Consider the following 14442-nt stretch of genomic DNA (forward strand, 5'->3'; position numbering starts at 1 on the left):
CTAACGGTACTAACTAAACTACCTAACTTTACTATCTATACTAACTTACTATATTACCTATACCAACTAAACTAACTAACTTTACTAACTATACTTTACTAATTATACTAACTTTATTTATTTTACTAACTTACTATACTATCAATGTCGATTCAATCAACAAATACACTAGGGGAGTACCTCACGCAGCGGTGCTCGTCCTCAGCGGCGGTGGCATGCTAGACTGGGCCGGGAGGCGCAGACACTGGCCTCGACGAGCGTGGCGGCTAGCCGCCGTGCGTGGCCGGAGGCGGTGGCGCGCCGACGTGCGAGCGCAACGGGCACAACGGGCGTCCGTGGAGTGCCAGAGGGGGTGGCGCGCCGGCATTCATCGCGTGGCCGTGGCAAGCCGGCGTTTGTCGCGCGGCGGCCAGGCGCAGGCGTGGCGGCTAGGCACGAACGGCCATGGGCAGGCAGGCTCGCTGGCGCGGCGGCGGGCGTGGCGGCCAGGCGCGGGTGGGCGCGGGCAGGCGGCCTTGCTGCTCGGGTAGGCAGGACTGGACACGGGGCTTTTATTCGGCTCTACCGCGCCACGGATCAGGGCGCGGCACTGCCGCGCCAAGATCAGTGGTACGGCAGGCCCTGCCACGTCAGCCGGTCAGCCTTTCCGGTCATCGCCACATCAGCCACCAGCCGCGCCACCATGCATGGTGGCACAGGCATTTTGTCGCGCCATGGCAATAGGCGCGGCCAAAAGTGTTAGTTTTGAAAAAAAACGAACAATGTTAGATTCAAAATTAGTTTACAAAAAGTGTTAAAATTAAAAAAATTCTCAACACCAGATTAACCCAACCCTTTTTCTTTTTCAGGAAATGATTTAAACTTGGAAAATTCATAGTAAATTCATCCGACCTTAGAGAAATATGAAACTAGTGTCCAAATTTTTCTAAAAATGAGCTCTACGTCGTAGGCTTGTGTTTGAGTGCATTTGGATCTTTTGATTTTCCATTGCTTCCTTGTGACTATCTATAGAAGTCGCTTATCGTTGCTATATGTCTCATTTGACAAACCTGGAGGAGCCCCGGACTGAGGAGTACGACCTCGACTACACCGAGGAGCTTGGAAACGATTTGTCAGGTGCCACATCCCACCCAACCTCGTAGAATCCTATTAGGCGTGCTATAATATAGATGCTAGTGCTTTACTTTTATGGAAATGATTTGTGATAGGATACATGGCAGATTGCTTGTGAGCCTTTACCTTGTCGCAACCTATACCCTTGCACACCCGCCGTTAGGCTAGATGCTCACTTACTTACTTGCTACTGCTTCTACTACGCATTATATCTGTGATGTGATGCATGGTGGAGGATTATTTATGAGTGGTTAAGACACTTGATGCCAATAATGTGGTAACAACCAGAGAGATCTTGGCGTGCATCTTGGGTGTGTGTGATGAGGGTTGAGTCGATCGGGTAGGATCTTACGATGAGTCGTTGGACGAGTCTTGCCGGGGGGGGGGGGGTTGTGACCTAGGCATTCCCTACGAAAGGTACCTGTGGCAGGTGCATGTGAGTTGAGGAGATCTTGGGGTGGAGTGTCTTTGTGGGATGAAGCCCCTAGGATGGAGGTGCCGTCAAGGCACGGGGTGTTGGTTATCCCCATGAGAAGATATCCTGTCCGGTCCCACTAAGGACTGCTATGTCAAGAGAACCCGGATCATAGGACCCTTCGTACACACCACTCGTCCCTATTTGGGTGGGGGTGGATGTTAACCCAGTAGGGCAGTGCCACTACTATTAGGTTGTCAGCGGATAATGTAGAGAGGTATGGGTGTGTGACCCATACCCTCCTAAGATAGCATAGTGACCTTCGGAGGCCCGGTACTACGTCTCACAGTCTCAGCGTGCCAGTGGACACCGGGGTGGCCCAGGGCTGAGTGGCAGGGTGGTATCAGGACAAACTATAGCCATGCTAGTCAACCATGAGCCGAGACACTCGGGTGCTTGATGTTGGAGTGTTTGAAGTTCTGACTCAGAACTCCTAGAGGGATCCTTGGATGGGACATGACAATGCTCGATCTGTGTTGGGGAGGAAAATCACTGAGGAGAACATGTGTGAACTAATGATTTGTCCTAGTTAGGCCCATGCGTTGAGTTACCCTCTGAAACGATCCTGATTTCCACCAGGGAAAATCCACAAATTCGAAGCATAACGTGATAGTCCCAAATGATCATTCCATCACATTATCAAATAACAGTCGATATCACAATCATACATCGAATACCTATCTCAAGAGAGTACAAATAGCAAGGTTTACACATTACTATATCATCACTTGGCGGAATCACTAAGAGCATGCAACAACGGGAACAACATCAAGTAGAACGGCAGCGGGCATCGACTCCCTCCACTAGTTTGGAAGACAGCCCGGTATCAGCCTAGGTGGTGCATGCGCCGATGATGGTGATCTTGTGGATTTCCAGGTGTACACGCACTGCAGAGTTGATCGATCTATACGTATAGCTAAGTCCTCGGATATGGACATTCCTATGACCTACGCTTCCCTTGATTAGTGTGTGGAATCCTTTCTTCTCTCCCCCGTGGGTTTTTGGTGTTCGTTTCTGGCGTTGGCTGATGAGGCAATGCACGACAGGGAGTCGTCCTTGTCACCTAGAGAGTATGAGAGTGGTGAGATATGTGTCTTGGGATGGGTAAATGTGTGGATAAGATGGGTTAAAACTTGATGAATTATTACTAAAACTTGACATACTCGCATAGGAAACTACAACCACAAATAGGTCTTTTGCTCTACCCTTGCATTCCACTACCACAAAGCAAACGCAAAGCATAGGGTGTAAGCCGGTGGCCAGTACAAATCATACTGATAATTGTTTGGCAGGTTCCGAGTCTGAGTACGACTTCCCGGGATATGGTTGAGAGGATTTGAGGTTTCGATCTACGCTCTAGTTTGGTTCGTGAAGAGGGAGTCGATGCCCGCTGCCGTTCTACTTGATGCTGTTCCCGTTGCTACATGCTCTTAGTGATTCTGCCAAGTGACGATATAGTAATGAGTAAACCTTGCTATTTGTACTCTCTTGAGACAGGTATTCGATGTATAACTGTGATATCGAATGTTATTTGATAATGTGATGGAATGATCAATTAGGACTATCACGTTATGCTTCGAATCTGTGGATTTTCCCTAGTGGAAATTGGGATCGTTTCAGAGGGTAACTCAACACATGGGCCTAGCTGGGACAAATCATTAGTTCACACATGTTCTCCTGAGTGATTTTCCTCCCCAACACAGATCGAGAACTGTCGTGTCCCATCCAAGGATCCCTCTAGGAGTTCTGAGTCAGAACTTCAAACACTCACATCCAAGCACCCGAGTGTCTCGGCTCATGGTTGACTAGCGGTGGCTACAGTTTGTCCTTCACTCTGCAGATGTCGGGCCAGTTGCAAACCCATGTTCTAGAACACTAACGTCTATGCACCTGCCGGCAACAGGGACCACCCGCGGCGCTCGACCTGTTCCAGGAGATGCAACATGAATGGCCCAATCACACACCCAACGCCTACACCATTCGGAGCATGTCTGGCAACGTTTGAAGGTTCCCAGTCCCAGAGGGAGAAGGACCAGGACATGCTGTCCATCGCCCTCCGGTCTGTACCAGTTCCAAGATTATGCAACCCGGCAGGCAAAGACAGAGGAGGCATCAGCACTAGGTGCAACGGGAGTTCGGTAGGCAAAGACAGAGGAGGCACCAGCACCAGCACGAGCTGCAGGAGCTGGAGCTCAACATCATCGGCTTGAAAAATCCAAGGCCTCATGACTGCCCAGGATTCAGATGAACAGTCGAGCTGGAACTGAAGATCTTTTAGCAAGGAGGCTTGACAGTTGATCAAAGCTCTTTTACACATTGGGTTATCTATACCTGTTGAGTACTATTCTCTTCAATTCTAGATATATAATTGGGTATGGGTAATTACCAGGTATGGACATAGGTGACCCATGGGGATCCCCACGGCATCGTTACATGCCGTCAAGGGGACGCCTTCCCGCATCACTTCTCAGTCATTCAGTCCGCATGTCTACATCGTCGGTTCGTCATCACCACCACAGATCGGGACGCCTCCGCCGGCTTCTTCCATCGTCGCTCCACCTCGCGCGTACTCAGTCCGTACAACCGATTATGCGCGATCCACCTGGCTCCCGTGACGTCCATCGCCGAGTACTATGCGCATATTCTCTGAGCAACAGGGCTGCTGGCTTGCTGCTGTGTCGCCTCGTCGGGCTGCAGCACCGCCGCCTATGTGTCCGCTTCGCCGTTGCATCTACATCACCATCCCCTGTGCATCAACGACTGTACTGCGCACTCTTTGCTGCGCCATCCATCTGCACAAGGTCTTCGTCCTGCTGATTGGGTCTTCGTCATCGAGCTGCCGATACCCGCGCCGTCGCTGAGCTATGCTCGCCGGTCGCACCCCTCGCATCGTTGCTGAGCCCTGCTCGCCGATGCGTCTGCTCTCGCACTCTCGCACTGCTTCTTCTTCGTCCAGCACAACCACGTCGACAGCATCACCGTGGTTGGGGCCCTCTACCTTGTACGCCCGATATTGGCAACACCGACGCGTGCTTTTGTCCCCGATGCGTTGGTGGGACTGGCAAACCCAGCCCACGCCTCGGTGCACAGGTGGCTTGACTGCATCGACTTCGGCATCGACCCTCCCGTTCCTACCCCGTCTGCCTCGACTGCGTCGTCGCCTTTCTTCTACGTCTACGACGGCCTTGACTGCGTTGACTTCGGCATCGCCCCCTTTCCACGACGACTGCCTCGACGCGTCTCCGTCATCATCATGGTGCCCCTCGCGCGCCTGCAGCTCCATCAATATGGCAATCCGACCACAACTACGTCGACCTCGGCCATCTTCAGCACGGTTTCTTCGACCACGGCTATTGCGCCCTCACGCTCGGCTACCTCGACATCGGCACAAAGGGCTACCGCCTTGCATGAGGACTCATCGGCTTCTTCTCCAGCCACATCATATGCGCCGCATCGACTGTTATGACTGCAGGGGATGTTAGCTTCAGCTTCTTCTCCAGTCTCACTATCTGCGGCGCTCCCGCTGTGACTGTGGGGGGATGTTAGAGTAACTAGGAATAGTACCACATTGTCTAACCACGTGAGGTGTTAGTCCTATGTACTCTATATAATCAGCCCATGAGGCCCAATGCAATATAACACAGTCTCCACCAATTATATTCTCCTTCACATGGGGTGCTGGACTGCCAGATGACGATCCCTTTTCTGCTGTGAACATTAGATTCGTTTTTGTTGTTCTATTTGTATCATATATCTAATTCTATGATTTATTTATTTGGCTTTATCAGATTTGTTTGATGTGTGGTGATGATTTTCGTCAGGAATCGAATTAACCATGATGTAAGAATGTGTTTTTTGGGAAAAGTAAACTTTGCCCTTAAAAAACTGCTTCTGTGATTCTTGCTTATGAGAAACTGAGCTGGAATAGGTCAGTTAGCTCGATCATCACCGAGACTGAACCAAACTATCGGAAACCAAATTTGCTCTCTTTTGATTTTTTTTAACTGATCAGTTCATATTTCTAATGATCGAATTAAAGGAAAAACCTTAGAATAGAACGGATCAGTTTTGTGGGCCAATTGTGTGCCCACATCTACTCAGGGGCATGGCGAAACCAAGGTTCAGATGAGAAAGCGCTACCTGCTTTTTAATTTTATAGAGAAGAAATTGCTGAATTTTTTCAGTAAACATCCCCTTCTCATCCGGAAACCTAGCTCACTCTCCCTAAGGAAGAACAAGAACAAGTCCACAAAAGAGAAGGAGCTTGGGTAGCCCAACAGCCCTTATGGTAGAATTTGCCCACAGTATGAAATGCCTCTTATAGTTGATGGTTATCACAAACCAGCACCTACACATGAAACCAAACATGCAAGCAACACTAAACATAATGTTGTTATCCAAATAAGTCTCAAATGGCGGTACGGTAATAGGAGTTACATATATTATATCCCAAATAATATAATCATGCTAGTATATTATTGCAGACTTACATCCACCTCAATAGGAGGCCACATTATTATATTAGCAGTCATGCATCCACCTCAATAAGATGGACAAAATGTGTTCGATCTCGCGAAGACTAATGTCCAATCACAGTTTGACACACAGTGGGCGGCGGGAGCTTCAATCCCTGGGCCTGAACTCCATTCCTTCGACAATGAGTCCCCACTTTGGCACGCGAATGTTCTCCTCGCGGAAGTCCACTATGACAGCCCTCTCGTTCAGCAGCAGCTTGTCATCAGGGGCGAACTCGGCCAGCTTCAGCTCCATCCAGCCGTCGTGTCTGGCCACAGGCCGAACCACGCCCGCATCAGCTGTACATGCTGCAGGATCCACACTGACGCTGCTGGTGGCGATGGTCCTCTCACCGTAGAGCCTGACCGATGACGTCTGGGCACCGCTCAGGCCACCGGTGTCGCTGGCCAGCTTGTACACCAGGTAAACCATGTAGGTCGTGCCTGGGGACAGGTCTGCGGTTAAAATCTCCCCAATCACCGCCAAGAAGTAGACCTTTAGGAGCTCCGCACACTCAGCAAATCTTTTGTCATAAACAGAGAAACAGGTCCAAATACAGTAAGTTAGTACGCATGTATATGGTCTTACATGCATGTACTGTTGGCACGTTATTGTTACATATATATATAGGTGTGCAATGCAAATTAGACCTGGAATCCGAGCGGTTGATCCATTTCCAGTAGCCGGGGGTATCTACGTGTTCAATATGTAATGATCTCGATGATAACATGTAGCATTTGGCACTCTTTCTTGTATCAAACCATGAAATCTGCATCCATAAAACAGGATAAACTCTGGCAGTTAATTAATTAAGTGCTCTATCAGTAATGGCTGTGACATTCATTATTAAGCGTCTAGAAACAGGGGAAAAAGTTAATCTACCTTATCAGGATCAGGGCTTGGGTCCCCTGAGCTTGATCTGTTTGGCGACGCTAGCACAGGTGGCCCGAGTACCAACGCCTTAGTACTCCCATCGCCGCTAGAGGATGGATGTTGGGATGCCATCAACCGCAGGCCCCCCATCAACTTGGCGAGGGAGCTTATCTGCAACAAAAGGAACACAAAATCGTTTCAACATATATAACCAAAATGTTTGGTTCTCCATTAAAGAAGGATTTGGGTGTTGGAATATGACCTCAGCCACAGCCAACAACTGAGTCCAATGACATAGGCACATGTTTTTATTTAGATTAACCTATGACTACTCAATCTGTTTAACCTAGCTTGATGTGATCAGCAGCAACCTTGTGCCTTACGAACAGTCCTCGTGAATTTGTCCCCAGCAGGGTTTCTATCACCTGGGAGGAAAGGGGTGTCATGTGCATTGGGGCAAATCATTTTGGCATGGAAACCCACGTGCATTTCTGCCCCTAGCAACCAAAGGAGCCCTAAGTCATTTAGGAATTCTCCTTAGTCCCACAAAGGCTATAAATAAGAGGTAGGGGGTTTAGCCCCTAAATCTGACTAGTACTCTAATATAATATATGTACAACCGGTCAGTCCAGAATCTGGTGGGATTGGAAGCACGATTCTACTTAGATTGGTGAAGGTTAGTACATGGACGCCATCACAGAGGCATACATTGCGTCACATAGCTCTGGTATGTTCATCTACTCAGTTTGCACTTTCAATTGATGTTAGCAACCATGTTCTAGGCTAAGAACAGATTTGTTTTCACGCTTTGCGCCCAAGTTAGTTCTAACATTGAGTACATCAATCCTTTGTGTGGTCATTGTTGTCATAGAAACCTCTATTTTGAATCTACTGGCAAACAAGGAACAATGTTCTTTGGCCACACTAAAGATCAGTAGTACGTGTAACTTTTAGTCCACAAACGCCCTTTCCATCACCTCAAGCTTTTCGATGTATATATTGATTGGTGAGCGCAGTTCATTAGAAACACTGACAATGGGCTCATGCAAATCAAGTGTTTTAGTGGACTGAACAAAAGGATGCGTACACATAATTGCAGGTACGTACCCGTCCTAGCGCTGGAGTAGCTGTAACAACAGACTGGTCCTTTGTCTCTGTTTTCACAAGCCGACTGAGGATATCCGCTATGGTTGGTCTCTTATCTGGTTTAAACTCTGTGCAGCTCTCTGATATCTCCATGCACGCTTCTATTTGCCGGTAGTTTATTTCCAATGGCGTCCGCCTTATCTCTGATGGTTCCTGTTCCAGCCTAATTGTCCAGCTTTTCAGTACCTGGTTAGCAACATATGTATCGAATTGTTAGGAAAACGTTGAAAACAATATTACAATGGTGTCAAAACTATGTTTTTGTGTAAAGGGGGTGGTTAATTAGTACATTAGTACTCCCCCCATTCCAAGTTATATATAAATCTTTTTGGATTTTCTAGAGACATAGGTTTTACTATGCACCTAGATATATATTATGTCAAGATACATAGAAAAGCTACGTGTCAAAAAAAAGCCACAATGGCTTATAATTTGGAATAAACGTAGTAGTATATATATATTCCTCCATCAATATACATCGTCAGTCGTAGCTCCCTGATTATTACGTCCCATCACCATCTGTCTGATCATCACACCAAAGCTGTATATGTCTGCCTTAACTGTGATCACTCCATTGTCTAAGTACTCAGGCGCTATGTATCCCCTGCATGGATGAACACCAACGAATTCATGACAGGGGCCCAAAACAGAGATGACACCAGAGAGAAAGAAACAAATGGACAGATAGTATCTCTGATTAAATGTGAATCTCTTAGGGAAATTATGTGCCTGGCTCACCGTGTTCCAAGTATTTCTTGAGTGATTGTTCGGCTTTTTCCTTCATCCAAGAGTTTTGACAAACCAAAATCCGAAATTTTTGGCATCATGTCATCATCAAGCAATATATTATCTGGTTTCAGATCTAGATGAATTATGTGCCTCTCATGCAGATATTGCAAACCCAGACAAATTCCTTTTATTATTTTGTAACAAACTTGCCACTGGAGCCCACAAGGTTCGTCTGTATAAGTAAAAACGAATATCACTCAATTACATCAACGACAGTAAAGGAATGACAAATCCTCAGATCGATCATCAATAAAGGAATTACATATTTTTTTATATTGGAACTTCACAGGAATGTATCAAAATGATTACATTGCCACAGCCTTGTTATTTAGCACATGTGAGATACAAATTCAACATAATTTGTCTACATGCACATTATAAGGACTTAACTCTATATATAAATAATGGCAGCCAGAAGGTGGCTTGCTAGATTGCCAGATTGGTACCATATTCGTATGCTACTTCAATCATGAGAGCGTGGATAACTCAAACTTTTTTCTAGGAATTGGTCTACAGCATACCACGTAGATGTTTTCATTTACTAAACACTGGACTCGACGATTTTACATGGAACACATGACTTACCATCAGGACACTGGAGAAAAGGACGGAGAAGACCATTATGCATTTGTTTGTCTTCAATGTACAAAACAATTTTTCTTCCAATTTTGCACAATGATATGATTAATGCTCTAATTTTCATACCTGTGAATTCTTTGTTAAAATTTTATGGATTATTGCATGAATTTCCGAAACATCTTAGGATTACAAATCCCAAGAGTATTTAAATAAATTCCATAGTAACACATTGATAAGAAATACTCCCTTTGTTGTAAATTATAAGACGTTTTGGCTTTTTTAGATACATAGTTTTTGCTATGCATTTAGATATACACTATGTCTATACATGTTTAAAGCAATGTATCTAGAAAAGCCAAAACGTACTATAGTTTGGAATGGATGGAGTAGAAAAGCCAAAACGTATTATAGTTCAGCAATGTTTAAGCATATAATGCATTATATGAAAGGAATCCCTACAGTGTTTTCCAGCTCCAATGTCCACCTAGTGTGCAAAAGTTACCTATTTGTGCACTGGTGTAGGCAAAACCAGTTAGTTAAATAATTTCACGTGAATAGAATAAACCATGTTGTTGGGTGTGGTAGAAGATTTTTTCCATTTTATTTGTACAGTTTTAGGGAATAATAGCTCTTGAATATGCCCTACTTACCAATATATATACTTATGGTTTCTTTTTTGTGAATATGTACTTATGGTTTCGGTGCAGCTCATGGCAAAATACGTGTGTACTTCATATATTTACTCCCTCTAGTCTTAAATAATTGACATTTTACTGCACAAAATCTAGTCAGAGACTTGTGACTTTGACCACCAAAATGTTTTAAGTTATCTAGTCTAAAAAAGCATTTACATCATAATATCATACGTGCATATTTGTGTTTAAAAGTACATAGGATGGAGTACTTGGGAAAAAAATCCATTCCGAGCATCTAGATCACATATATGTTTATTGTTCCACAATCATACCAGTAACATAGCTGTGAAGGCTTCCATTATGCAAGTACTCGAAGCAAAGCAACTTTTCTCTTGCTTCAGCAAAAATATTTTTCACTCCTTGCCGCACCACCTCCACGCGTGTTTCAGCACAGTATCCAACAAACCAGACTATATTGTGGTGCCTAATCCTCATCAGACAATCAACCTCACGTTCAAATGGTTTGTCCTCGATTACATGATGTGAGTATAACTTCTTGACTGCAACAAAACCAACTCCAAGCACTCCCTGTGTATTTTCAACCACCCTACCAAATTATTATGTAATAATATTCCACGGCCATCTGTCTAAATCATAGTACAAAACGTCCGTACCATGGCTACAAAAGAGAAATAATCTAGCTATGAATGCTGAAAGAATTGGTCATTCAATTTGGTGGTTTCCCTGTAAGAATAGATTATATTGGCTTTAAATAAACTAGAGCTGAATTTACAATTCAAATATTTAAGCACAGTTGCCAATACCTAACATAGAAAAGGCCCAGTGGTGATGTACTCATTCAATGCAAGTTATAGCTACTTGACATTTTGGACATGATCTTGTCAAACTTGTGAGAACTTTGACCATCCAAAACTCTCAAAACATAAGTTTGGGAACATAAAAGTCATGACAATTGTAGGTTTAAAAAATTTGAAGAATGATATAAATTTGGTGAATTTTAAACATATATTTGAAACTCAAAAAGGGCTGCTGGACGTAGCCTATAGGCTACAACTACCATATTTACCTATGAAAAATAGTCTTGAATATCTCAAATAAAAATTAAAAAGATTTATTATTAGATTCATGGATCGGATTCGTTCTTGAAATGAGTAACATGGACTTCCTTATTAATTAGTTAACCTAGATATGATAAGTTTTGGAATGCTTCAACGCACTTACAAAATCAAGAATTATATATAGTAATAGATATTTTACTTACCCTTTTTTAGAATAATATTTTGCTTACCTTGTAAACTGTCCCATATGCGCCACTTCCAATAATCTGCTCCTCAGAAAAGTGTTTTGTGATGGTTTCCAATATGGATAGCTTAAGGCTAATTGGATCCCCTATGATATCGTCCAATAGCAAGTCTTGTATGGGCTCATTAGCTTGAGTATCCATTCCTTATCTATGGTACCACTCAAGATCAAGATCGAATATTTATGTTTCTTTTATTACAAAAGGAATAGAATGAAAGATTATTTGTCGCGCTATATTATTGTCACATTACAAAGACAAGTGTATCAAAGTCAATAAATTTTATTAACTCAAGAGCCATAGAAAAGATGACCAAAAAAGCATTCTCTTGACAATTTTTCTTCTTAGAGAAACAATTCTCTTGTGAAATTTAATTTCTAGAAATGATGTTAGATCAGTACAACATTAATTGAGTACAGGTGCACTAAAAATAAATAAGGAACAACCTAGAAAGATACATGTGACTACATGCATGCTTGCAACAAGTATCATGTAATCATATAAGACAAATTCTAAAACATGGAAAATTAGCATATGCTGATTGGTTATGTAAGCTATTGATTGGGGCGGCCGCTGTTTGCGGGCATTATCCTCTCAAGAAATGATGTTTTTTTTAACAAACTGGAAGTATACCGCGCGCGTTGCTGCAGGATGCTCTTAGAAATATATTCCACACGTTGCTTCGGGGTAGCCAGCATGCATGCGACACCCAGCATGTTACAACAGGATTTTCTTACAAATAAAATTGTTGCGTTACAGAAGAGCCTAATAAAAAATGGTGATAGGTAAAGCGTAATGGTCAAACAAAACGTAATAGTCAAACAATATTATGATGTCCACATATGCCATGTATATAGATATATTGAAAATAGCAATTATACTTAAAATGAGTTGGCACTTAGTGAGAGTCAGAAACAAAAAGTATTGGTAGCCTCTAGTGAAATAGTATAAATTGCACGGTTTAATAGAAAAGTTACGTAACAAAGAAAAGATTGCCACCTGTATGAATAGTAGATAATAGAGTAATAAGCACGGACCACATGTATCAGAATATTAATAAGCTTGTACTTAGTAGAATAAAAACTTTGGAGAAATTCTCTACTGTTAACCTGAATTTGTTTGAGAGCGAGAGCGCACTATTCATACTCATTGCTGCCAAGTACTCAAAAGGAAATGTCGAGGATAACCGAAGTATACTCATTGCTTACCCCAGCTAGCAGATTAGAATTACCCCGGCTAGCAGATTTTAACAACAGCGAGATGGACAGCACAGTGTGTGCCAAGGAAGGTAAGCAAGTCAGTCTACTCCCTCTCTCTACCACTCGGCTCCATCTCCATTATTGCTTTTCCACTGCTTGCTGTTCCTTCTGGACTCCGCCGTCGCCACCGATGCGCTGCCGGGAGCGAGCAGCTACGTGCAGCATGGGAAGAGGGAGTAGACTCATCATGGCCGCGGAGCATGCGGGTATAGAGATCAATGGAGGCTTCCGGGCCGAGGCAGCACCTTGGAGGCGTGGCAAGGGAATGAGTTGCCGCACAACGATGCAAGAGATTTATATGAACACCTTGAGGAAAATGAAGAGACCCACCTCTCCTATCTTTGCTCCTTGGTTAGAACAATACACACACTCCAACGGTTTCTAAAGGATTTCTGTAGTTGCTGGTGGGAGAGAAAGAGACTGGTGACGTCAGTTTCGTAAGCCTTAATGCTCATCGATGGATTTGTTGGGAACAGGAAGAGGTAGGGCTAGAGACGATCGGACATCTCGTGTGCTGGGTTGAGTCAATGGAAAAATTAGTGATTGCTGGTGGAGGTGGATACGTGGGCCAGGAGGGAACGATGACGTGGAGAGCTGTGGATTGAGAAAAATTGCTAGTGGGGTTTTGCTTTATAAGAGTTTAGAATAGGATAGGATGAAGCCAAAACTCTTGTATAGGTCTTGTATGACTTCCTTGCAGCCAATAGATGGCGTTTCATTTTTAGATTTGGTCAGTGATGACGTCAATACTAGTTTTGTTATCTAAAAAGAATGTAGTGGAGAGAGAGAAGTCATGGTTCATCTGTCGCTGCTGTAGTTTTGATGATCTACAAGTTGCATGGTCGAGTGAGACCAGAGGAGGATAGCAGGGAAGAGGGGGGACGGTGTGAAGGGCACCAGAATTATTCAAGATGGTGCGTAGTGTTCATCATTCACTACCGGAGACCGGCTCTTTGCCGAGTGTCAAATGGTTTGCCGAGTGTTGTTTTTCGGGCACTCGGCAAAGAGCTTCTTTGTCGAGTGTTTTTTTTTACACTCGGCAAAGAGCTTCTTTGCCGAGTGTTTTTTTTTACACTCGGCAAAGAAAATTTCAAAGCACATTTTGAAGCAGTAAATTAATTCAAATGAAAAAGTTTTCAACTACAAAGTTGTATAACTCATCAAGATGTACAATGTTTGTTTTGGTCTTTTCTTCATATGACAAAGTGAAAGTAAATTTGTTCATAAATCTAACCTATCTCTCTTATAGTTTATGAAACTACAAGAGAGATATATAAGATTTGTGAATAATGTTAGAACGACCATGTTGGATGAACAGATGACTAAACAACCAAAATAAACTTTGTATATCTCGAAAAGTTATGAAACTTTGTAATTGGCAACTTTTTAATTTGAAATCATCTTGTCATGCAAAACTGTGTTTGAATTTCAAAATTTTAAAATTCGAACTTTTCAAACGACCTTGGATGGAAAAACAACCAAAATAAACTCTGTAGATCTCAAAAAGTTATGAAACATTGTAGTTGGCAACTTTTTGATTTGAAATCATCTTGTCATGCAAAACTGTGTTTGAATTTCAAAAATTTAAAATTCGAACTTTTCAAACCACCTCGGATGGAAAAACAACCAAAATAAACTCTGTAAATCTCGAAAAGTTATGAAACATTGTAGTTGGCAACTTTTTGATTTGAAATCATCTTGTCATGCAAAACTGCGTTTGAATTTCAAAATTTTGAA

General features: G+C 43.4%; 1 protein-coding gene across 2 annotated transcripts; it reads right to left on the reverse strand.

The window, feature by feature from the left end:
• Window positions 1-6020: 6020 nt before the first annotated feature.
• Window positions 6021-13633, reverse strand: LOC136482603 (cysteine-rich receptor-like protein kinase 25). Of its 2 annotated transcripts, none has more exons than XM_066479822.1 (8): window positions 11435-13633; window positions 10458-10713; window positions 8861-9083; window positions 8600-8726; window positions 8084-8308; window positions 6986-7147; window positions 6754-6872; window positions 6021-6626 (listed from the first exon to the last, which is right to left on the reverse strand). In XM_066479822.1, the coding sequence occupies exons 1-8, from the start codon at window positions 11588-11590 to the stop codon at window positions 6212-6214; spliced, it is 1683 nt and encodes a 560-aa protein (XP_066335919.1). In that variant the 5' UTR covers window positions 11591-13633; the 3' UTR covers window positions 6021-6211. The 2 variants fall into 2 exon arrangements, with proteins under 2 accessions (XP_066335919.1, XP_066335920.1); XM_066479823.1 differs by having other exon boundaries at window positions 11408-11574.
• Window positions 13634-14442: the final 809 nt, after the last annotated feature.

This window comes from Miscanthus floridulus, chromosome 9, assembly GCF_019320115.1.
Source record: "Miscanthus floridulus cultivar M001 chromosome 9, ASM1932011v1, whole genome shotgun sequence".
Classification (NCBI taxonomy): Eukaryota; Viridiplantae; Streptophyta; class Magnoliopsida; order Poales; family Poaceae; genus Miscanthus; species Miscanthus floridulus.

Bases quoted from the DNA above. Each gene is read 5' to 3' on its own strand.
- LOC136482603 (XM_066479822.1), bottom strand. From the start codon at position 11,590: ATGGATACTCAAGCTAATGAGCCCATACAAGACTTGCTATTGGACGAT. The intron at 10,714-11,434 runs GTAAGCAAAATA...GAAAATACACAG, and splicing joins CATATGGGACAGTTTACAAG to GGAGTGCTTGGAGTTGGTTT. The intron at 7,148-8,083 runs GTACGTACCTGC...CTTTTGTTGCAG, and splicing joins CTACTCCAGCGCTAGGACGG to ATAAGCTCCCTCGCCAAGTT.